General features: G+C 43.6%; 1 protein-coding gene across 6 annotated transcripts in view; it reads right to left on the bottom strand.

Moving 5' to 3' along the window:
- The window catches only part of C5H2orf76 (chromosome 5 C2orf76 homolog), a 65,571-nt gene that overhangs the window by 11,487 nt on the left and 29,716 nt on the right, over positions 1–24,368 (bottom strand). For all 6 annotated transcript variants that reach the window (XR_009245424.1, XR_009245425.1, XM_058664398.1 and 3 more), the window contains 3 exons: positions 12,740–12,790; positions 7,502–7,539; positions 2,394–2,475 (listed from right to left, as the gene is read on the bottom strand). Coding sequence is in view for 4 of the 6 variants with exons in the window: in XM_058664398.1 (XP_058520381.1) it covers positions 2,394–2,475; positions 7,502–7,539; positions 12,740–12,790 (171 nt within the window). In the remaining 2 variants the exon portion in view is untranslated. The remainder of the gene's footprint in view (positions 1–2,393; positions 2,476–7,501; positions 7,540–12,739; positions 12,791–24,368) is intronic.

Below are 24,368 nucleotides of genomic sequence, written 5' to 3'. Positions count from 1 at the left end.
GGCCATTCTCCATTACTTTCCCAAGCGCATTAGCAGGGAGCTAGACTGGAAGTGGAGCAAGTTGGGACTTGAACTGGTGCCCATATGGGATGCTGACATCACAGACAGAGGCTCAAACTACAACACAATGCCAGTACCTGAGTTCTAAGGCCTTTTTTTTGTTTAAGATTTATTTCATTTTTATTTGAAAGGCAGAGTTACAAAGAGAAGGACAGAGACAGACACCTGCAGCCCTCTGCTTCACTCCCCAAATAGCCGCAATGGCCAGATCTGAGATGATCCAAAGCCAGGAGTCTACCTGAGGCAAGTTCCTAAGGCAAGATCCTAAGAACTCAAGCCATCCCTCCACCGCTTTCCCAGACCATCAGCAGAGAGGTAGGTTGGAAGCAGAGCTACTGGAACAGGACCAGGTATCCACACAGGATGTCAGCACTGAAGGCAGAATCTTAGCCTACTATGCCACAGCAAGGGCCCCATGAACTCTAATTCTTAATCACCAGATGATATTATACAAAATATTTTCTAACGTGTACTCCTATAATTATTTGTAATATAAAAATATTTTTCCTATCTTAGCTATTCCCTCAATCAATAGAAACTTTTGCTTTTGTTTTTGGATTTTCCAGTCTTTTCAAGAAGCTGTCATTTCCTACACTGATGACAGTCTGTTAGAGTCACTGTAGCTGATGTGTCTCAATAAAACAGGTGCTACCTGCTGTAACAAAAAAAGAGCATTTGAAGAAATAAATGCAAAATGAAAAACTGTTCTTAAAGAACAACAACCTTAGATATTCATAATACAGAAGAAACGAATTCTAGTATCATGAAAAATAAGTCTAAGATTTCACAGCATGTTATTTTAAATCCCATTTAAACGGGAAGATGCATGCCAATAATTCAAGTTAGTCGCATGAATCGTTTGGAAGTGAATTCCTGACTTGTGTGGTTAAAGGAACTTCATAGGGGCTGGTGTGCTGGCGCAGCAGGTTCAGCCGAGGCCTGGTGATGCCAACATCCCATTTCAGAGCACTGGTTTGAGTCCTGGTTGCTCTGTTTCTCGCCCAGCTCTTTATGAATGTGCCTTGGCAAGCAGTGAAGATGGTCCAAGACCAGGATGGAACTCTTGCCTCCCATTCAGCCCGGTCCAGATCTAGCTGTTATGGCCCGCTGCAGGGTAAGTCAGCTGACAGGAGATCTCTTTTTCTCTCTATGTCCCCACCACACCCCTTTACTCTGCTTTTCAAATAAGTAAAAAGATAATACATTTTTAATTTTTTTTTTTACAGGAAAGGCAGATTCACAGAGAGAAAGAGACAGAGAGAAAGATCTTTCATCACTGATACACTCTGCAAATGACCACAACAGTTGGAACTGAGCTAATCCAAAGCCAGGAGCTCCTTCAGGGTCTCCCACGTGGGTGCAGGGTCCCAAGGCTTTGGGGTGTCCTCTTCTGCCTTCCCAAACCATAAGCAGGGAGCTGGATGGGAAGTGGAGCAGACAGAACTCGAACCCATGCCCATATGGGATCCCTGCGCTTGCAAAGTGAGGATTTAGACAATTGAGCCATTGCCCTGGGCTCAAAAAAATTTTTTTAAAGGAACTCAACAGAACACCTGTCAAAAAGCAGAAATGTTTTCCAATGGGGACCACACTTTTGAGAGTTTTTTGACTATGTACATCAATATTTTTGACAAACATGAGATTTGTGACACCCATTGTGGTCACTGCCCACAGAGCTGTGTGATGGGTGCAGGCCCTTGCCCTTCTCAGACAGCTTAGCTCATCACTGCTTCCATGGCAGGATTGTTTCAGGTGTTCCCCATAAGTAGAATAACAGTGACATCTAATGGTCACAGGACATGTCACACAGCAATTCTTCCAAACAGAGCCAATGCAGGATCGGGCTGGAGAGCTCCATCAGGTCATTTTCCCCCTGCGCAAAGGCCTCTGGTTTAAATTCCCTGCCACGGTCAGTCCTGAGTGACTCAGATGAACATCAGGCCCCACTGCATATCCTACAAACGCCCCATTTCATCGTCCATATGGGTTCTACTGTGCCCATTTCTCACGACCCATCAGCCTAAAAGACCCTGGCAAGATGAAGCAAATGTGGTGCAATGACCTGTCAATCACTGAAAAATGAGCCTCTGCACAATTCTGAGAGAACTTTCTGGAAAGAATGATTTGCATCCTGCCTGTGTGGAGAATAGATGTCCACAGTTCTGGGTCAAGAGATCCTAACACACACTGCCACCTTCAACCTCCTCTGAACATGATGGGACAGGGTCAAGGGCACCACCATGGGGCATATGTGCAACTATCGCCAACCAGGCCATGAGGCACAGGCTGGCGAGATGAGGAGTCCCTCCTGCAGCCCCAGGCCTCTGGCTCACCAATGCCGGCTGCTTTCAGAGTGCTTGCTTCTTCCAGCAGGAGTCTGTCATCATCTTCCAGGCTCACCACAAGGTCGTTCGTCTAAAAAGAAACATCATCAGCCGTCTAAATGGTGTTTATATTGGTTTTTAATCAACAGTGCATCTAAAAGATCATGGGCGAATGGAATGAAGGGGCTGACATCCCATACTGGCGCCAGTCCACGTCCTTCCTGGCTGCTCAACTTCTGATCCAGCTCACTGCTTATGGCCTGGGAAAGTAGCTGAGGACGGCCCAGGTGCTGTGCCGTTGCATCAATGTGGCAGACCCAGCAGGGGCTCTAGGCTCCTAGCTTTGGACCAGCTCAGCTCTGGCTGTTGCAGCCATTTGGGGAATGAGCCAGTGGATGGAAGAGCTTCTCTGTCTTTCCATCTCTCTCTGTAAAAGTCTGCCTTTCAAATGAAAATGACTGAATCTTAAACAAAAAATGGAATGAAAAGTAAACCATGGGGACCCAGTGGCGTGGCCTAGCGGCTAGAGGTCCTCACCTTGAACGTGCCGGGATCCCATGTGGGCACCGGTTCTAATCCCGGCAGCTCCACTTCCCATCCAGCTCCCTGCTTGTGGCCTGGGAAGGCAGTTGAGGATGGCCCGGGGCCCTGGGACCCTGCACCCGCATGGGAGACCTGGAGCAGGTTCCTGGTTCCCAGCTTCGGATCGGCACAGCACCAGCCATTGCAGTCACTTGGGGAGTGAATCACCGGATGGAGGATCTTCCTCTCTGTCTCTCCTCCTCTCCATATATCTGACTTTGTAATAAAAATAAATAATAAATCTTTAAAAAAAAAAGTAAACCATGGGACAAAAGTTTTTTTTTTCTTTTTCAAAGATTTATTTATTTCTATTGGAAAGTCAGATTTACAGAGAGAAGGACAGAGAAAGACCTTCTGTCCATTGGGTCACTCCCCAAGTGGCCACAACAGCCAGACCTGCGCCAATCTGAAGACATGAGCCAGGAGCTTCTTTCGGGTCTTCCATTTGGGTGCAGGGTCTCAAAGCCTTGGATTGCCCTCAAATGCTTTCCCAGGCCACAAGCAGGGAGCTGGATGGATAGGAAGTGGAGAAGCCAAGGCATGAAATGGTATCCATATTGGATCCCAGAGCATGCAAGGTGAGGACTTTAGCCACTAGGCTACTGTGCCAGGCACGGGACAAAAGGTTTTCAAAACTCATGTGCTGTGTTCTCATAATATGCATTTCCCTATGTGTGCATTTCCCAATTTTCTGCAACTAAAATAATAAACAACTTAAATTCATTTTTTTCTGTGAATGTATGAAAGCGTCCTCGCATTTGGCAGCACTTTCCAAAGAGGTAGAGCTGTTACTTGGAGTCACAGTAATAAACTAGGGCACATTCTACTCTCCCTGAGGAGCCAACCCACACAGCACACACCTACTGAGTACATATCCAGGGGAGGCCCTGTAAGGGCAGGGTTACACAGTGGGCTTCTGCAGTTAGACATGGATTCGAATGCAGAAGATCACCTCTTTCAAACTCACTTTTCCTCATTTCTAGACAGGAGTGATGAGGACAACACAGGAGGAAGTGTATGTGAATCCCTGCCCTCCCATCCCCTCAACATGGTCCCACAGAAGGCTCTCACAGTGTTAGGGATCACTGAGCTGCCCCCCTCACAATGACACAGAAGGAATCAGAAAGGTTGAGGCCCAGGTCCAGGCCCAGGGTCGACGGCCACTACTCAGCCAGTGGAACCCAGGTTCATGTTCTTGCCATCTGAATATGGGAGACAAGAACAACATCCATGTTCTCTAAAAGCTGTCCCCAAGCTTTTGTCCCAGGTCATGCAACCCGTGCTGTGTCTCTGTGTGACTGGGTGTAGGGGTGGATGAGTTTCCTTCCCAGTAATATTCATGAGTACAGTTAAGACAGCCTAAGGGCGGGAGAACATTTGGAGTTGCTTGCTGTCCCGGAATAGCTCACAGAGGTGACCATTAGCTGGGCATGTGGTACCACCTGTCAAACAGAAGGCAGCTGTTTAGCGATGTGTTCTATTTTTAGCCTGTGGCTCAGACAGGCAACAGAGAGGCCAGTTAGCAGCAAGTTCTGGAAGACAGGGTCCTTGGGATGCAGTCACCAGGGAACAGGTATATCTGAGCTCCATGGAATTCAGATGATCAAAGAAAAACTTCAGGAAAAGCACCATAAACCATGACACCCAGCTCTCTGAACACACAGGAGAGGGCGCTAGGCAAGCTCGGGGGAAGCCTCTTGGAAGCTGCGTTTACAAGAGGATTTCAAAAAGCCCTTCTAAAAATCCTTCAAAAAGAAAAATGTCTATCATAAAACTATTAAGCACAGATTTTTTTTTCACTGAAATACACCTAATCTTAGTGCCACTATCCGTGAACATGGCTAGATGAGGGAAAATCAATTCCTGCACATCCTCTGGCAGAGGCCTCTGCATGTGTCACACTGGCAGGAATGTGACTGTAAAACAATCTTCACACATACAGCAGCACATTCTATGCCACGTGCTAAAGTCTTATTAGTTTTTCTGTCGTAATAAATACAGCTAAAAATCACCGTATGTTGGAAAGAGCTGCCCCACCATTCATCAGAGCTATAGCATTTTTCATCTTGAGGACACACACACACACAGTCCTTTCTATGAACGTATAGCTTGTTTCCAGAAAGGGTGCTGCACTCACCACGTGGCACATGTGTAAGGTATAGCCCCAAGACTTACTTCTGCCAGGAAAGCTGCTGGGTCAGAGTGACATGTGACCTATCATTTTGACCAGTGTTGCCAGGTTACTCTCCAAGACGGCAGCGCCAATCCACTCTATGCTACCAGTTGCCAGAGTGTCTGTTTCCAAAACCTTTGCCAGCACAGCCAGCTGGCAAATCCCTTGCTCTCAGCCAGACCGACAGATGCAGATGTCAATGAGCAGGTACTTTCTTAGGAGTGAGACTGAATAGAGTTGCAGGATAACATATCTATTAGAGTTATAGAATATCTTTACATACTAAGGGAATTAAGCCTTTTCTGTAAGTCAGAGAAATATCGCTTTGATGCTCAGGCTCCCTAGCCATCAGGGAGATGCAAACAAAGACCCCACTGAGGTTCACCTAACTCCAATGAGATTGGCTCACATTCAGAACTCTAGTAACAACAGCTGCTGGTGTGGATGTGGGGAGAAAGGTACCCTTCTTCACTGCTAGTGGGAGTGTAGGCTAGTATAACCACTATGAAAATCAGTATGGAGAGTGCTTAGAGAACTGAAAATTGACCTGCCATATGACCCAGCTGTCCTGCTCCTAAGAATATATCCAAAGGAAATAAAAACTGTAAATGAGAAAGAAATCTGTAATCCTATATGTACAGCAATATAATCTACAATAGCAATGACATGGAAACAACCCAGATGCCTGTCAAAAGAGGAGTGGTTAAAGAAACTGTGGTACATCTACTCTGTGGAATACTACTCAGTCATTAAAAAGAATGAAATTACACCATTTGCAACCAAATGGTCCCAACTAGAGACCATTATGCTCAGTGAAATAAGTCAGTCCCAGAAGGACAAACACCATATGTCCTCTCTGATATAAGGCAACCTTCATGCAAATTTTAAGATTATTGTTTTTGCTGCAACCCATGGGTTTTGTTCTTATTTTTATTTTCACTTCTTCTAAACAGTTTTTTTCTCGTATTAAGTTCTTCACTGACTCACAGATCACACGGTAGCATCATTTTCTCCAAGAAGTTTTTTGTGATTTCTTTTTCATTTCTTCATCGACACATTGGTTATTCAGTGGCATGTTGCTTAACTCCATGGTGCTGTTAATTTTTTGTTTTAACTTTATTCCTGTTGTTGAGTTTGTTTCATGACTTCTCATTTAAGGGAATGTATAGTAACTGTGTAACAGATATTGTCATATCCAGATGTGAAAATACAATGCAGTATGCATCTCTACTTCCAAATCAAAGATGGACTCCCAAAAAAACTGTTGGATATATGTTAACAATAAGATGCTGGACTGTCTGGCATTTTCTGTATCAGCAATGTCAGGATACACTTAAATAACAGACTGATGGACTTATGACTGCTTATGAAAGACTACACTATTGTAATAATATGGGGAAAATCAGTCGGAGGAAGGGAATTTGGGCAATGGGTAGGGGAAACAGAAATAGAAAAAAATATCAAAAAGAGAGAAATATCTCTTTTCATCTGTTCCTTGATTTTTCTTTTTCTTTTTTTTCCTTTAAATCGATGGTGTTAAGTAAGTTTCTGTTAATGTATTAAGCAAAATGCATCCATCTTTGGGAGTTTCTGTTTTTTTTCTTTTTTAAGGATTTATTAATTTTTATTCGAAAGGCAGATTTACAGCGAGGAGGACAGGCAAAGAGAGATCTTCCATCCACTGGTTCACTCCTCAAGTGGCTGCAATGGCTGCAATGGCCAGAACTCAGCCAATTAGAACCCAGGAGCCAGAAGCTCTTCTGGGTCTCCCTGTAGGTGCAGGGTCCAAGGACCTGGGCCATCCTCTGTTGTCCTCCCAGGCCACTGGCAGAAAGCTGGATTGGAAGTGGGGCAGCCACAGCTGGAGCTGACGGCCACATGGGATGCCAGAGGCTGAGGATTATCCTACTGAGCCACCACACCAGCCATGGTCACTCATCTTTTAATCATGCTTAGAAAGATATTCTCTACTCTGAACTATTCTGGAATTTTGTGTTTTCTTCAAATTTTTAAATGAATTTTCTTTTTAAGTCTTTACAGAGGAATTTCACACCTAAAAGCCTTATAGGATAGGATAATAACCTCCTCACCCCATACCTATCACCCGATTGAAACAACTTGTCAACTCTTTGCCTGATTTGTTTCATCCCTAGCCTCACTTCTGGATTTACTTCTTACAGTCAAGGCATTGATCCAATGCGGATGCATTATGGTATAAAGACATGGATCTATCTTAACCATTAGCAATAGAAAGGATGCCTTCCAAACACAAAATGCTTTCATAACGCAAACTATTTCAGAAGTAGAATGTATGCTCATTCACTGATTCACTTATTCAACCAATTCTATCCATTTTACGTACCTTTGATTTATGTGCTTGATGAATAATCTTCAGTTTATCTAGAAGAGAAAAGCAGAATGTCTTTGTATAGATTACACTAAAAATTTCAAATTACTAAAGTTGAGATGGAGGGTTACTGTAAAATTGAGAAATCTCAGTCTTTGCCTTATTACCAGTGGTCTTAAAACTCACCTCTGCAAGGCACGACATTAAGCTGAAAGCACAAAGATGTGCTAAGACCTTGAGTCTGTGGTGTAGCTATTGAGGCCACAACTGGAAATCAACACAGTACATTTTCCCTCAGACTAGCAGACGAGCAAATCACATCCCTCTCTCTCTGCACAAAGACCAGAAGAGCAAATAATGCTTAAAAAACATCAAGACAGATGCTAACAAAAACATTTTTTACAGCATCTAAATGAATTCCTTGTTATACATATGATGACAGATGGTCAAATGAGCCTAACTAACAAGTGTTACCTCTCTCAAAATCCAAGCATTATCCAGGATCAGTGGTAACTGACGCAAGGTCACAAAAGCCCACAGAATACCCATGTATCTGCCCTCTGGTTTTCAAATCCCGCACAGGCTCAACCAGCTAATCTGCTTTGCTCAGATCTGTTTATCTGAAGTCAGGCTACACTGTGCTTCCCCAGTAATTGCTCCACACTGGGGTAAAATTTTAACTCTGTGATAACCAGCCCTTAATTAGAGAACAGATGAAGTCATTCAACTGGTTTAAATGCAGCAAGTTTTCAATTCTTCATTTGATTCCAAATCTCAGCCATTTAATCAGTGTGTTACCATAACAGGGTGTTATATCTGAATAAACTCTCAACCTTCAACTAAAATTGACTTCTATCAATCACACCCTGACAAAGACTCCCAATGGTGATGTGAAACAAATAACAGGTGTTATGATTTGGACCACACAGTGTGGGTGACTGTAGCTCAGGAAGATGTAAAATGATACTCTGTATAATTAACCAGAAGAGGAGGGCTGATAGGCTCCAAATAAAAAGATTGGATTGAGAAAAGTTGAATTGGGTCCCTTACAAATATGCAAGTACTACATGTTGGCCCTTTACAGATTTTTTAAATTGCAATTCCTAAAAGCAAAAAAAGCAAAAAAAAAAAAAAAAAAAAAAAAAGTCAGACCTAGATTGTGTGCTCTCCCAATATAAGCTGTTTTCCTAACCAGTTAAGGACTAGAATTCCAAAATACCCATCTTTTTAAAGTCAACTTTCAAAAGACCTATCCTTTTTAACACAAGCTTAACATAACTGTACAACTATAACTCTGTTTTCTTAAAAAAGAATAAAAATAAATCTAACATAAGTAAAATTCATGAATTGGACTACTGGTGTCCTATAGAGTAAACAATCCCTAAGAAAATAAATGTGACTTTTGGGTTCTCTATCATATTGAGTTGCCTACAGCAATCTTTTCCTCTCTATACACAGATACCAGATTATTGCTGGAGACAGAGAAGCCAAAAGTACATTTTTAAACAAGAGGTTAAAGTCTGTTATAATCCACCGGCAAAACGGCAGCTAGACCTTATTAAATATTAATCATGTTCTATATATTTTGCTAATAAGCCTTTAAATTAGAAATAGCTTTGCTTTAACAGGCTTGGCAAAGCCCCCAAAAAAGTAGATTACATTTTTAGTAGTGAAGAAAAAAATGTATTGAGCAGAAATTCTGCCTGGATTTTTTTTTCCCCGACTGTGTTCATGTGAGGCCCGAGAGGAAAGAAAGCAGAAACGGCACGCTAGCCAACGATGCTGCCATGTTAATGTCTCCGCCTGCACCGCTTCATCTCCTTCACTTGTTATTACTTCTTCAAAGAAATCCTCACCACAGCAAAACCATCAATGGCCCATGCTTTCTTAATAGCAAATTCCCTGCAGGAAACAACCTTAATAAAAATGATATATTCATCGGAATGCTTATATGAGTTGCCACATGCATTGTTTAATCAGATCTCACCACAACCTTAGGGCAACATATAGGGATTAGCAGCCTTACACCAGCAAGCAACCTCTTTCTACATTTGCATGCATGGTGTCTAGGCAACAGGCTATTTATCTTTATTTTTAAATCTTAGGTATTTATTTACTTTTTCACAACATGACTCTCCACTAGTTGAAGATATCAACAAATAGCAAGAAATAATTTATAATAATAACAAAGAACAGAAAAAAAAGCCAACAAATGATATATTACAAAAATCTCCTGCTCCTCGGGTAGATAAGCAAAGGCTTTGGGGCTGGTGCTGATACAGTAGGCTAAGCTCTACCTTTGGTGCTGAAACTCCCAGGGGCACCAATTCAAGTCCCGCCTGCTCCACTTCCCATCCAGCTCCCTGCTGTGGCCTGGCAACGCAGTGGAGGATGGCCTAAGGCCTTGGGACCCTACAACCGCAAGGGAGACCCAGAAGGAACTCCTGGCTTCAGATCAGCTCATCTGTGGCCACTGCGGCCATTTGGGAAGTGAACCAGCAAATGGAAGGTCTTTCAGCCACTCCTTCTCTATGTAACTCTACTTTCCAATAAAATGAAAATAAATCTTAAAACACACACACACACACTCTCACACTTTAAAAACAGCAGTACAAGGTCCGATGTGGTAGCCTAGTGGCTAAAGTTCTTGCCTAGCACATGTCAGGATCCCATATAAGTGCTGGCCACCTAATCCCGGTGGCCCTGCTTCCCATCCAACTCCCTGCTTGTGGCCTGGGAAAGCAGTTGAGGACGGCTCAAAGCCTTGGGACCCTGCACCCATGAGGGAGACCCAGAAGAAGCTCCTGGCTCCTGGCTTCAGACTGGCTCAGCTCTGGCTGTTGCCGCCACTTGGGGAATAAATCAGTAGGCAGAAGATCTTCCTCTCTGTCTCTCCTCCTCTCTGTATATCTGACATTTCAATGAAAAATAAATAAATCTTTAGAAAAAAAGGCAGTATACAATAATCAAAAATCCCAGAGTGTCACTCTCGTACCAATAGATTATATTTTTTGTACACTATGAATTAGTTAACACAGATCAGGGAAAATACATATTTGTCTTTGGGGACTGACTTATTTCACTAAGCATAATAGTTTCCAATTGCATTCATTTAATCTTGTCTTTTGCAGTAAGGATTTAAAAATAAATAGTAGCCTGCATGGTGAATCAATAATAGATGTGGATTCCAATTAAATGGTAGGAAGGGCTCTGAGAACTCCAAGACTCTAGTTGGCCAAGAGAACCAGGCCCTTGCCCCGGGGCAAGGAGACAGTAACCATGGAAACTGAAATGGGACCCTGTGCCCTTCCCACTCCCTGACACCAAGGGCAGTGCTCTGGCAGAAAAACAGATGAAGGGGACAGGCAAAAAAAACAGCACCTTGGCTTTTCTTACTGAACACAAAGCAGCAGGTTGTTCAAGTGCCGTCCGGGGGCAGAGCTCCCTGAGGTCTAGCAAAACCCCAGGGTTGGATAATGTCATCACAGCCAAAGCTCTCACCTTTTCTGCCAATCCATGTGAGCAGCACAGAAACCCTGGGACCGACGGGTGTTAAGGGGATGGGGCTGTCTCTAAGGCACAGAATCTTCCACAGTGAAGCTCTGCAATATGGATACTCTAGTGCTTTTATGATCTAAAACTCATCTTTCAGGGAAACTTGCATGGAAGGCAAAGTTGCATATAGACACGTAGACACACACCCAGGCAAATACCACGCTAAAGGGAACCCTATGGATCTACCTCCATGGCTAACAGCAGGGATTCGGGTTCAAGGCTGTGTTTCAGGGCATTCTACTTTCAAAGTCACAAGAGTCACAATCAAGGAATTTCGTATTTGCCTGAACTATGCACTTTTTCTTCCTTTTTCTTATTGGATATTGAGTATGTAAATTCCTCAAGTCCATTAAATCAATGTACTTTCCATTCAGCACCTCCAGTGTCTGCTTGCCTGCCCCCTCTGGACCTCGCAATCAGTCCCAGGTGGTTAAAAGGTGTACACACAGTCAAGACTGTGATTTCTTTTTTTCTTTTTAAAAATTTATTTATTTTTGGAGACTAACATATCCAGATGTGAGAATACAATGCAGTATACATCTCTACTTCCAAACTAAAGATGGACTCCCAATGAAACTGTTTATTATAAGACAATAGGATGATGGACTCTCTGCCATTGTCCATGCCCGCAATAATGGACATATGACTGTGGCGTATGAAGAATTATACTTTAGTAATGATATAGGTGAATTTGGGAGTGGGGGGAATTGGGGAGGGGATAAGGGAAATCCTAGGGGCCTATGGAACTGTATCACAAAATGATAAAAATAATAATAATCATAATAAATAAAAGGTTTTTTAAAAGATTTATTTATTTTTATTGCAAAGTCAGATATACAGAGAGAGGAGGAGAGACAGAGAGGATTAATTCCCCAAGTGGCTGCCACAGCCAAAGCTAAGGCGATCCAAAGCTAGGAGCCAGGAGCTTCTTCTGGGTCTCCCACATGGGTGCAGGGTCCCAAGGCTTTGAGCCGTCCTCAACTGCTTTTCAGGCCACAAGCAGGGAGCTGGATGGGAAGTGGAGCTGCCGGGATCAGAACCAGCGCCCATATGGGATGCCAGTGCGTTCAAGGCAAGGACTTTAGCCACTAGGCCATGCCACTGGGTCCAAGATTGTGATTTCAAATGACTTTAGGTCATGGGACATTTTATTAAACGAGACCAGAATGAATAGCCTCTCCAAAAGTAATCCAATCTGATATAAATATTACGCTTTAAAATTGATTCTGCTAACTAACAGAAACATTTATTAGGTGTGTTGTAAGTTTAAGTAAAGTTCGGTGATTGTCACTGCACTGAAGGTTTGTCACTGTGCTGTCTTTATACAGGGCTACTGCACTCAGCTTCTGGCTTTACCACAACATTTTTAAATCATCAATAGCAACAAGCAAAACTGTTACTGAACCAGCTCAAGTTATTACCCTTCCAAATGTTAAATCTCTCCATTCTTCATCTTCAATTAGTTTTCCTTCTCGAATTACCTGGCAAACAGACCCATTTTAGAGGCTTTGCCAAAAACGCTGTTCCTCACAATTATATCCCTGTTGCAGTTAACTTCAACAATATGCAAACTCTGTATTCCTAAACTCCTAAATTGGTTTCCTTGTATAGTCAGTCAATTCACTTAAAAAAATTAAAACAAAACAACGAATGCAAAATTGTATCAATCTACGTTTTAAAAGAATAAAAACTGGTTACCGTATTTGTAGTTTCTGAATGGTGGTGGTAGGCTGGTCCTTAAAGGTATATCTACAAGAAAAAAGTCTATTATTACTACAAAATATTTTAATAGCTACCCATAGTATACACATAATCTTTTGATTCTCTTGTATCTGCAGACTAGGTTACTTCAAGAAGATAAAATGATGCTAGCATGCCATCAAAATCTAAAAGTCATCTAAAACAAATCATCAAAAAAATAAAACAATAGACCATCCATAATATGCTGAGTTGTCATTAACTGAATGAATTTAGTAACACTATAAAAGAATTGGCATTTTATTAAATGTAGCAATGTCCATGTACATCTGAGATATATTTCATACGTTTGTGAGATACTTTTTTATTTTCCATATAGTTTATATTCAGACTTAACAGTAAAAAATAAGCAACTATGTTGGCATACTGGCATAGTTAACACAGAGCTGGCATGAACCAGACCCAGAACGCCAGCAAGCTACTGGCTCCTTTCCTTCCAGAAGTGTGACACTTGTCTAGCTACAAGGTGACCTAGGCATTTGCCAACAGCTGGGGAGTGTGTTTTCATGTTAAACCCACACGAACATATTATCCATTCAGAAAAACTAAACAAACAAAACATCATACATCTGAATTAGGAAACTTTAGAAAATTAACTTCTTTACTTATTAGAGAAGTGGGGTATGGCAGAAAGAGCAAGGTGGAGGTAAGAAACAGATACAGAGAACTGATTCCCATCGCATTGGTCCACAGAACTAAATACCCGCAGAGGCTGAAACTTCAAGCTGGGAATTCACTCCAGGTCACGTGAGTGTCAAGAAACCAACTACTTTAGCCATTACCTCTGTTCCTCAGGAATTACACTGGACAGAGCAGGAAGTCAAACTCAGGCATTCCAGCGGGGCACCCTGATCAGCAACTTAACGACCAGGCAAACATCTGCCCTGTAAGATGTCAAACACCCCAGTGAAAACAGAAATCACATACACAGTAGGTACCTTGAGCAGAGCAGCCAAGAACACACGCTGGGAAAAAGACAATCTCTTTGGTGGGAAAACTGGTGGCAAGAAAAGGGGGTATCGACATGCAAAAGATAAACATAAATCCAAAACTGTTTAAGATGATTCTTAGGCATGGGGCCTGAGAGGTGACAGCAGCTGAGAGAAGCAGGCCCACCAGAGGGCACTGTGGTATCCATCAAGGGGGGTCCAACCCTCAGTTCCGATGGGACACAGTGTCAAAGGGGAATGCCAGCCCAGAATGGGAGGACCTAAAGATATGAACAAAAATGGTCAAAGTCTGAGGGCAGAGGTGAGGTTTCCCAGTGTGTGAAGCCCGGTGGGTCAAAGAACACCCTGGGAGCAGGGCTGGCTAGGCAGACACCACCCTAAACCCCCACGGCATAGGCTCGCCAGGACACACACACACTTTATTTCATTCACATCTCTCACTCACTTATGAACTAGGGGGCCAAGGAGGTGTCCATCACGCATCAGACAGGAGCACTAGATCCACTTACTGCAGTGGCATTCAGATTCCCTGGAATGATGACATTCCCTGAAGGGGGGCGGGGACGGGCCCTTACCAGTTAAGAGACGTCGGCTCTGAACAGAAACCAAGCCAGTCTCCTGCTCCACCTAGACTGGAGAGTCAGAGAAAGTGAGTGAGTGAGTGAGAGAGAGAGAGAGAGAGAGAGAGAGAGAGAGAGAGAGAGACCAAGACGAGTGAGCACTTTTTCTCTTTCCCTTTACCTCTCGGCCAGGCTGTCTTGTTCACCTGCCTAAAGGGTTTTCCCTCTAATGTCATCTCCCTCCTGCTTTTTCTTTTTTCTCATAACTGCAGTTGTTCTGTTTACTTATTTTGGTTTCTCTATTAATTAATACACTCCCTGACATTAGAGTCCTACGGGCCATCTCCTCCAAACCTAGGACAGTATCTGGTCCCTAACAGATTGGTAGACCCTGGTTCCGTGAGGGCAGGGGATACAGGCTACTCATCGTGTGGCTCTAACAGGCACTGGCCCATGGCCTGGGCTCAAAAATATTCATGAATGAATATTCAGAGCAGAGTGGAAAACACTGAGGCCCCAGGAGCACAAGCTGGTCAGGCCATTCCAGATGTCAAGGGCTGGACCTGACTGCCACTCTGCTGCCCCAGGAAGGCTGGGAACCAAGGCAGCTGTCGTCTGCAGATGTAGAGAGAAGTCACTAAACACATTACAGCATGGTAAGAGGGTAGCAGAAACACACATTAAAACACACCCGACAAGAGCACTGAGTGTTGAACAATAGCCTGGAATTCCAGACGGGTTTCCTAGATGGGTGGCAGAGGCCTGAGGTCTCCCGTAATCACCTCCAAGGCATGTTAGCCAGGAGCTGGATTCCAAGTGGAGCACCCATAACTCATACCAGCACCCCATGGGATGCTGGCATCCCAGGAGCAGTTTAACCTGCTATGTTACAATACTGTATATCTACTTTTCTGTTTTATTTCCTTAACCATGTATTTTGAAAGCCAAAGTTCTTTATTTTGCTGAAGCCCGATTTAATTTTTTCATTTACAGTTTGGGCTTACTACACTGCATGTAAGAAATCGTTATCAAAGTCTAATTTTTCCCCTATGTTTTCTTCTAGATGTCTTACAGTTCCAGCTTTTTCATTTAGGTCTTGGGCAATTTTTGACTTATTTCTGTACATAGTATGAGGGATGAGTTGGGTTTTGTTTATTTGCATATGGTTATCCAACTGTCCTTGTACCTTTCTGGAAAGATTATCTTTTCCCCTAAATGGCCTTGGGCAAAAATCCACTGAACATGCTTTTGTCTATTTCTGGACTTTGTCTTTCATGATACGTACATATTTCTATCTTGATTATCCTGGATTTACAGTGTGGGCATGGATTCAAGAAGTGTCAACAGCTCCGATAAGTTTTCCCTTTTCTGTGAGTTGTGTGGACTATTTTAGATCTTTTGCCTTCACCTGCAAATTTGAGAATAAGCTCCACGTTCTCTGAAAGGGGAGTGCGGTGAAGCTGCTGTAGTATGGAACTGGAGTGTATGTACCACTTTTAGGAGACATGGCATCTTAACAGGGCTGTGCCCTCTGGTCCATGAACACGAGTATGCCTTCCCCCATTTGTATGATGTTTTACAGTTTCTCTCAGTGATGTTGAGAAATTTCAATGTCAGTGTATTTCCATCAATTACATCCAAAGTATTGCATAGGTTTTGATGGTTATAAATTTTGTTGTGCCAGTAATCAGAAATACAACTGACTTTTGTATACTGACCTCACATGCACATGAAGACCAGCTTATTAGTTCCAACAGTATTTTTTATGGATTTTGTACAATTTTCTATCTAGCTGTTCACATTGCCTTTTTCTTTCTTTCTAATGGGAATGATGATTTTTTTATTTCTCTTTCCTGCTTTAAGGAACTGGCTAGACCTGCGGTAAGTGTGAGACAGAAGGGAGTGATATGAGCAGGTGTCTCCGACCCTTCCCCATTAGCTGTGCTGTTAGCTCTCCATTCTTCATGAATACCCTTAATCCGGCAGAGAAATGTTCCCTTTTATTCCTAGTTCTCCAGTAAGTTTTCAGCAGGAGTGGATTTTGTTTTCATGGATAAAAAATAATTATATAGTTTTTTTCCTTTTTTTTTTTTTTTTTTTAAAGATTTTTTTTGTTGTTGTTATTGGAAAGCCGGATATACAGAGAGGAGGAGAGACAGAGAGGAAGATCTTCCATCCGATGTTTCACTCCCCAAGTGAGCCGCAACGGGCCGGTGCGCGCTGATCCGATGCCGGGACCAGGAACCTCTTCCGGGTCTCCCACGCGGGTGCAGGGTCCCAAAGCTTTGGGCCGTCCTCAACTGCTTTCCCAGGCCACAAGCAGGGAGCTGGATGGGAAGTGGAGCTGCCGGGATTAGAACCGGCGCTCATATGGGATCCCAGGGCTTTCAAGGCGAGGACTTTAGCCGCTAGGCCATGCCACTGGGCCCCAATGAGATTTATCATATTAAATAACTTAAAAGGAAAATAACTGGGCGGCGTGGCCTAGCGGCTAAAGTCCTCGCCTTGAATGCCCCGGGATCCCATATGAGCGCCGGTTCTAATCCCGGCAGCTCCACTTCCCATCCAGCTCCCTGCTTGTGGCCTGGGAAAGCAGTTGAGGACGGCCCAAAGCTTTGGGACCCTGCACCCATGTGAGGTGCAGGGTCCTGGCTTCAGATCGGCACATACCGGCCTGTTGTGGCTCACTTGGGGAGTGAATCATCGGACGGAAGATCTTCCTCTCTGTCTCTCCTCCTCTCTGTGTATCTGACTTTGTAATAAAAATAAATCTTTAAAAAAAAAAAACTCACTTTTTTTCGATGAACTCAGCCCTGCATTCATAGGATAAACTCAACATGATCAGAATGTATTCTTTATCCTTTTAAAGTACTGCTGTATTTGACTTGCTAAAGTTAGGTTAAGCATCTTTACATCTCTAGCCATGATGGAGACTGCCTAGCGTTTTCCAAGACTTTGAGCATCAAGGTAAGGATGGCCTCTGTGTAGTTTAGGAAACATTCCCTGTCCCCTGCCATATTTTTTTAGAGATTTTTTTTTGGTAAAAATTTCTATAGAATCAGGCTTATTACCTCCTTAAACATTTGGTAGGCTTTACCAGCAGAGCCATTGAGGCCTGGATTTTCCTTAATGGGAAGCTTTGATTAACTGCAATTTGTTTTAACAAAATTGCTTGATTCTGATTCTTTAGGGAACTTTGGTTGCTTGGGTCTCTCAAGGTATCTATTGGCTTCACCTAGAACAATGTATGTATTGATGGAATTGTTACAAACACCCCTTGTCCTTTTTTAAACATCTGTGACATCACAATTGGCATTTGGTTCTGATAGCGTGGGTCCTGCTCTCTCATCAGTCTGGCTAGTGCGTTCTCAACTTTCTTGCTCTCAGAGAATTAACTTGGTCTGTTAGTGATTTTCTCTGTGATTTCTCTACTTTTTGCTGTGGTCTTTGTCATTTCTTTTATTCTGTTTGGTTTGTTCCTGGTTTCTTTTTTTAAAGATTTATTTATTTATTTATGATTATTTTTACATAGTTAATTAGGGTAATAAGGGTCAAGGGCTACAGGAAAGTGGGTGAGACCATTATTATTCCTGGTTTCTTTTTTTTTTTAAAAGATTTATTCATTTTTATTACAGCCAGATATACACAGAGGAGGAGAGACAGAGAGGAAGATCTTCCATCCAATGATTCACTCCCCAAGTGAGCCGCAACGGGCCGGTACGCGCTGATCCGATGCCGGGAACCAGGAACCTCTTCCGGGTCTCCCACGCGGGTGCAGGGTCCCAAGGCTTTGGGCTGTCCTCAACTGCTTTCCCAGGCCACAAGCAGGGAGCTGGATGGGAAGTGGAGCAGCCGGGATTAGAACCGGCGCCCATATGGGATCCCGGGGCTTTCAAGGCGAGGACTTTAGCCACTAGGCCACGCCGCCGGGCCCAATTCCTGGTTTCTTAATACCCATCTGGAATCACTGAACTTGACACCTCTTTTAGACATTCTAGGATTTTCTTCAGGGCCTGTTTTACACAAAACGGTAGAAAGATGCACAAGCCTTTTCACTGCATTCCAAATACTTCTCTGGGGCCCAGCTCAGTGCCTAAATCCTCGCCTTGTATGCACCAGGATCCGATATGGGTGTTCCATCGAGTCCCAGGTGCTCCACTTCCCATCCAGCTCCCTGCTTGTGACCTACAAAAGCAGTCGAGGATGGCCCAAAGCCCTGGAACCCTGCACCCATGTCGGAGACCTGAAAGAAGCTTCTCATTTCTGGCTTTGTATCAGCGCATCGGCTCAGCACCGGTCATTGTAGCCATTTGGGAGTGAACAGTGGATGGAAAAAGTCTTTCTGTCTCTCCCTCTCTCTGTATATCAGCCTTTCCAATAAATAAATAAATAAACCTTTATTTTTTAAAATAAATAAACCTTTAAACAAAAATACTTTGCATTCTGATCTCTGTTTTGACCCAAGGCTTTTTGGAAGTGTGCTGTTTGATTTCCAACATACTTAGAGATTTTTTTTCAGAGCTCTTTCAGTTCCTGGCTTCTAGCCCGATTCCACGGTAGCCAGATCGCGTAGCCCTGCATGACTTGAATCCCTTTAAATTCACTGAGACTTGCTTCACAGCTTGGAACACAGTTTCTGGATGAACACCCCCATGCAACTGAGAGGAACATGTATGTTCCCATGTTGCACACAGGTTTCTAGGAATGTCAACCAGATGCTAATGTTCACACTCTGTATGCCTACTGATCTCCCACTTGCTTATTTCATCCATCTATTTGCCCTTACGGTGCTTCAATTTTTTTTAAAGGTGTTTATTTGAAAGGCAGAGCCACAAGAGAGAGAATGAACTAGTGTGAGAGACAGAGAGGGAGAGCGAGAGCAAGAGAATATCTTCTATCTGTTTGTTCACTCCTCAAATTCCTGCAAGAGCAGTGCATGGGCCAGGCCAAAGCCAGGAGGAACTCTACCCGGTTCTACCACATACTCAGGTCATTGTGTGCTGCCCTCGGCCTGACCTCCCCCCACCAGACACATCAGCAGGAAATTGGATCAGAAGTGGAAAAGCCATGACTTGAACCATTCACTCTGACAGGGAATGCAGGCATTCTAATGAGCAGCATAACCCAGTGCCCCATGAGGGCCATTCCTGAAGTGGTATAATTTATAATGATTCATTCTGTACTGGAACTACATCTAAAGACTTACAGGAAAATACAAAACCACAAAACCACAGAATTGGCTAACTCGGTGACTAATCTTCACGGGCACAAAACAGGACAGACTCTTCTTATCTCAGCCATCTTCCACCTTCACCCAGGACAACCACTCACCTGTGACTGCTTCCATAGTTTTGCCTTTTCCACAAGGTCATGTGGTTGGAATCACACTGTACTTAGCTTTTTTGTATTGGCTTTTAAAAAAAAAATGTACAGGGCCCGGCGGTGTAGCGTAGCAGCTAAAGTCCTCGCCCTGAACACCCTGGTATCCCATATGGGCGCCGGTTCTAATCCCAGCAGCTCCACTTCCCATCCAGCTCTCTGCTTGTGGCCTGGGAAAGCAGTCGAGGACAGCCCAATGCTTTGGGACCCTGCACCCGCGTGGGAGACCTGGAAGACCTGGAAGAGGTTCCTGGTTCCCGGCATTGGATTGGCGCGCACCGGCCCGTTGCGGCTCACTTGGGGAGTGAATCATCGGACGGAAGATCTTCCTCTCTGTCTCTCCTCCTCTCTGTATATCTGACTTTGTAATAAAATGAATCTTTAAAACAAATGTATAGACCCATAGTAACTCTATATATGTATAAAGTAGAGTATAAAAACATGTATATAATGTGTGGTGAAGAAATCAGGATAAGATAGGTGTCATTCCAAACATTTGGCATTGTTTGGGGCGGGAACATTTACCATCTTCTCTTCTGGCTGCCTTGCAAAACACCACAGGTGATGTTAGCAAGGGTCGCCCAGCTGTGCTATGGAACAACGGGACTTAGCCTTCCTCCCTCATTGCATTTGTCCCCCTTAACCACCCTTCTCTATTCCTCAACACAGAACATTAAGCAATACCTTTACAACAGAACCATCTGAAGGATGGCGTGTCACCAGCCCCGTGATGCAGTGAGGCCTGATTACTGCACTGGAGTCAGCAAACTCAGACTCCTGTGCAATTTCTGTGCCAAACAGCAGTAGCAACGCATGACTGAAAGTGCATGGCCGTGCCCCCATCACATTTTACTCACAAAAACAAGTGGCAGGCCGGAATGGACCACTGGCTGTCATGCGTCAACTCCTAACCTATGGGGTGAACTTGGCAAAGACAGTCCACTGGATCTAGAATGATGGTGAGAGAATAATTCACACAAATCCAAGTTAAGAATGTCCTATATAACAATAGCATAGCTTCCCCCTACCCCGTTTTTTTTTCCCCCTTTAAAAAGCCTATATAATGCGAGGCGAAAGAAGGGGGAGAGTACTCATATAAAATGAGATGACTGGTCAGAAATCTCAGGAAAAGACACAAAGGAACAGTACATACATTTTTTTTTTAAGATTTGTTTATTTTTATTGGAAAGGCAGATACAGAGAGGAGGAGAGACAGAGAGGAAGATCTTCCATCCGATGGTTCACTCCCCAAGTGATCACAATGGCCGGTGCTATGCCAATCCGAAGCCAGGAGCCTGGAACTTCTCCAGGTCTCCCACATGGGTGCAGGATCCCAAGGCCTTGGACCATCCTCGACTGCTTTCCCAGGCCACAGGCAGGGCGCGTGATGTGAAGCAGGGCCGCCGGGATTAGAACCGGCGCCCATATGGGATCCCAGTGTGTTCAAGGCAAAGACTTTAGCTGTTACGCCACTACGCCGAGCCCCTACACATTTCTTAAGTACAGGAATATGATTATGTGAAAAAAGCCAGTTTGGAAAGACCATATGCTAGGTTTCCAGCTATGTAACAGGCTGGGGAAAGCAAAACTATAGACGGGGGGCAAAAATCAGTGGTTGCCAAGGGTGCAGGAAAGGAGAAGGGGCAAGAAGAGGCGAAGCACAGGTGTTCTGGGCGACACCACAGGGGTGGCCACTGGGCACCGTACAATTCTCCAAAGCCCACAGTGTTTCACAGAACAAAGAGCAAACACCAATGCATGCAAAGTGCAAAATCAAAATAATTCAGCAAGTTGGAGGGTCTCAGGAAAGAATGCAGCTAGTCAACAGACAATCTAGTGGTATTGCAGATTTACAAAATGACCTAAGCCAAGAGAGTGGAAGGTGCTAGATGAGTTGGCAAGGAAAGAAAGGTACACTGTTTGCTTGATACCAAGTTGCTTCCCAAGAAGATGCTGTCCAACACATGCACACTGGAATTAAATGAGTCAAGGGACAGCGGGTGGTGATGGTCACAGGTCTCACTGTCGGAGTGGGAATGGATGGATGAACTACAGCAGAAGCCAGAATGAGCTACGTGGGAATAAGTTAGAGGTGGAGATTCCAGCGAGAACTTACATTTCACATTGATACAGATGGCTATGCACAAAGCACAGATCTGTGTACATACAACACATGGTGTTTGCACACAGAGTCCCTGGTTCTATCTGTAAACAGGGCCTAAAACAATGACATTGCAGGGGCTGGCACTGCAGTACCAACATTCCATATGGACATCACCTTGATTCTTGGCTGCTCCACTTCTGATCCAACTCCCAGCTAATGCACCTGGGAAAGTAGCAGGAGGTGGCCCAAGTCCTTGAGTCTTTGAACCCACATGGCAGACCCAGAAAAAGCTTCTGGCTCTTGGCTTTGGTCTGATCCAACCCTGGTCACTACAGTCATGTGAGGAATGATACTCCAATAACAACATAACATCCTCCAACAAAACAAACCAGTGCTTCTTGGGGGAAGATGGCTGATGCTGGGATTGGAGCAAAAAAAAAAAAAAAAAAAAAAAAAACAGATGAGCCTTGAGTATATCCTTTGGTACAAGAAAGAAACTATTCAAAACTCTCTCTCTCTCTCACTCTCTCACTCCCTCTCTCTCTCTCCCCCAAGTCCTTAGGCCCCTTCACCTATGTGGGAAATCTGGAAGACAGGCAGACTGATTCCACGCTGGTCATTGTCCAGTGTCTCTCTTTCTCTCTCTGTAAATCTGCCTATTAGATTAAAAATAAATAAGTCTTTTAAAAGTTTTATAGGACTTCTGTAATCACAATATCTGACTAACAGATTTCCCAGATTTCAACAAAATATTTATTATATTTATGAATATTTATTATACTTACACGTAAATGTATTTATGTACTTATATCTTGATAAATACACACAGCTTTACATATTACATTTTTATGACTTTATGTTTTAATGGCCAGCGATTCTTGATGAAGACTAAATCAAATTGATCCAAAGTTTCTTGGCAGAAGTCAAGTTGTCTACACTCCCACTAAACTGAAGTCTTTTTGCCTTTACTTAGTAAACTTCTTATTCAGTGAAATAGTAAGCCACTTTACTGTAATGCAAATTTAAAATGTTATCTCAAAAACCAAAACAGAAGACAGAAAGAAAAGGAAAAGAAAGGAAGGTGAGAGGAAGAGAAGAAAGGAATATCATTATGTTCCTAGAACTCTGTCTACAAAATCACACGAATCTGTTAAAAATTAAATATATGTTAAAAATATTTTAGTGCATTTTTTTAAGTTTCTTGGCAGAGAGAAAACACAAATGCAGTTGCCAATGGATGACCAAAAACAAAACAAAAAGTGACAATGATAAGAGAAAGAACAGTATGAAAGTAAAGAAGGCCTCTAAAATAACCCCAGGAGATGTTTGTGGCAATGACCATCTCTGTCTGGATGAAATGCACTGTGCCGTGTTGTTCAGCCAACCTTCTCACTTTCAGTACTCCAAACACTCTCAGCCAAATGAGCTACACTCAAAGACTGAGACAGAGTGAATCTTCTCATTTCGGAGCAGAAGCAAGCAAAACAGAAGAATGAAGAATGGAGAGGTGATATAGTGAGTTTTTTTTTAAGAGCACAGACCTTGTAGTCTAACTGCCCGGTCTTGGTTTGCTGTGCTGCTTTTGTTTAGCCACATAACCAGAGGACAGTTTCTTAGGTCTCTCTGTTCCCTAGTTTCTTTATCTGTAAAATGGGGCCAGGAATGGTTACTCATCTGGAAGGCTGCCATGAGGCGAGATAAACCGGGTACAGTTCTTAGCACAGTGCCTGAAACACAGTGATGTTACCTCTGGCATTATGATTATTATCTCAAAAAGAAGCCCTCACTATCAAGCTACCTGGTCTCTGTTGGGAACATGAGCCATTAAGGCAGGTGCATGCCCGCCATCGGGGGGCAATCACATGACAAAAGAGGGGTCTGGACACAAGGACACACTCAAAAGAAATCTGCTCCCCAAAAGTTCACCTTTTAATGGGCAGGACACACATCCCTTCATGGGTAACTGAAGCAAGCTGTGCTATTACTTTGGTGAGAGATGGGAGCAGGCCTGAGGACCCAGGTACCCAGGAGGCAGCTCGTGGGACCTGGCAGAGAACACAACAAGCCTGGGAAAAAGACATCTAAGGCTGGGACTCTGACAGCTGGAGGATTCTGTCCTATTATCAAGGACTCTCAGAAGCATGACAGCACTTGCAGTACCTACAAGAAACACTGTAACCCCTCACACACAGAAAGGTGGGGAAGTAGAATTAGAAACTGGAGAGCACTAACCTCCTACTCTGAAACCTGAACACACTTGAGTAAGATATTCTTAGAAGCAGGACATTCTGTAGTTGATATTGTGGGGACCACAACAGGTCACCCCAAAAGATGCCTCAACGGTGTACAGACTGTTTGGGGGGGCGATGCAGAGAGCTCTCTGCCCTCCTTCTGTAAGCTGAAATGCAGGACAGGGATCTGTAACACAAAAGCTGCCTTGCCTCCCCTCTTTTGCAGAGAGAACGAGAGATCCACTGCTGAAGACAATGGCAAGCTCTGTAGGCCTGAAATTAGCTTTACTAATGAGCACCTGTCAAGGGCTTGCCCTCACTCACCTTGCGGTCTTACAGCCACCA

Source organism: Ochotona princeps, chromosome 5, assembly GCF_030435755.1.
Source record: "Ochotona princeps isolate mOchPri1 chromosome 5, mOchPri1.hap1, whole genome shotgun sequence".
Classification (NCBI taxonomy): Eukaryota; Metazoa; Chordata; class Mammalia; order Lagomorpha; family Ochotonidae; genus Ochotona; species Ochotona princeps.
This window is presented reverse-complemented; position numbering and strand designations above follow the sequence as displayed.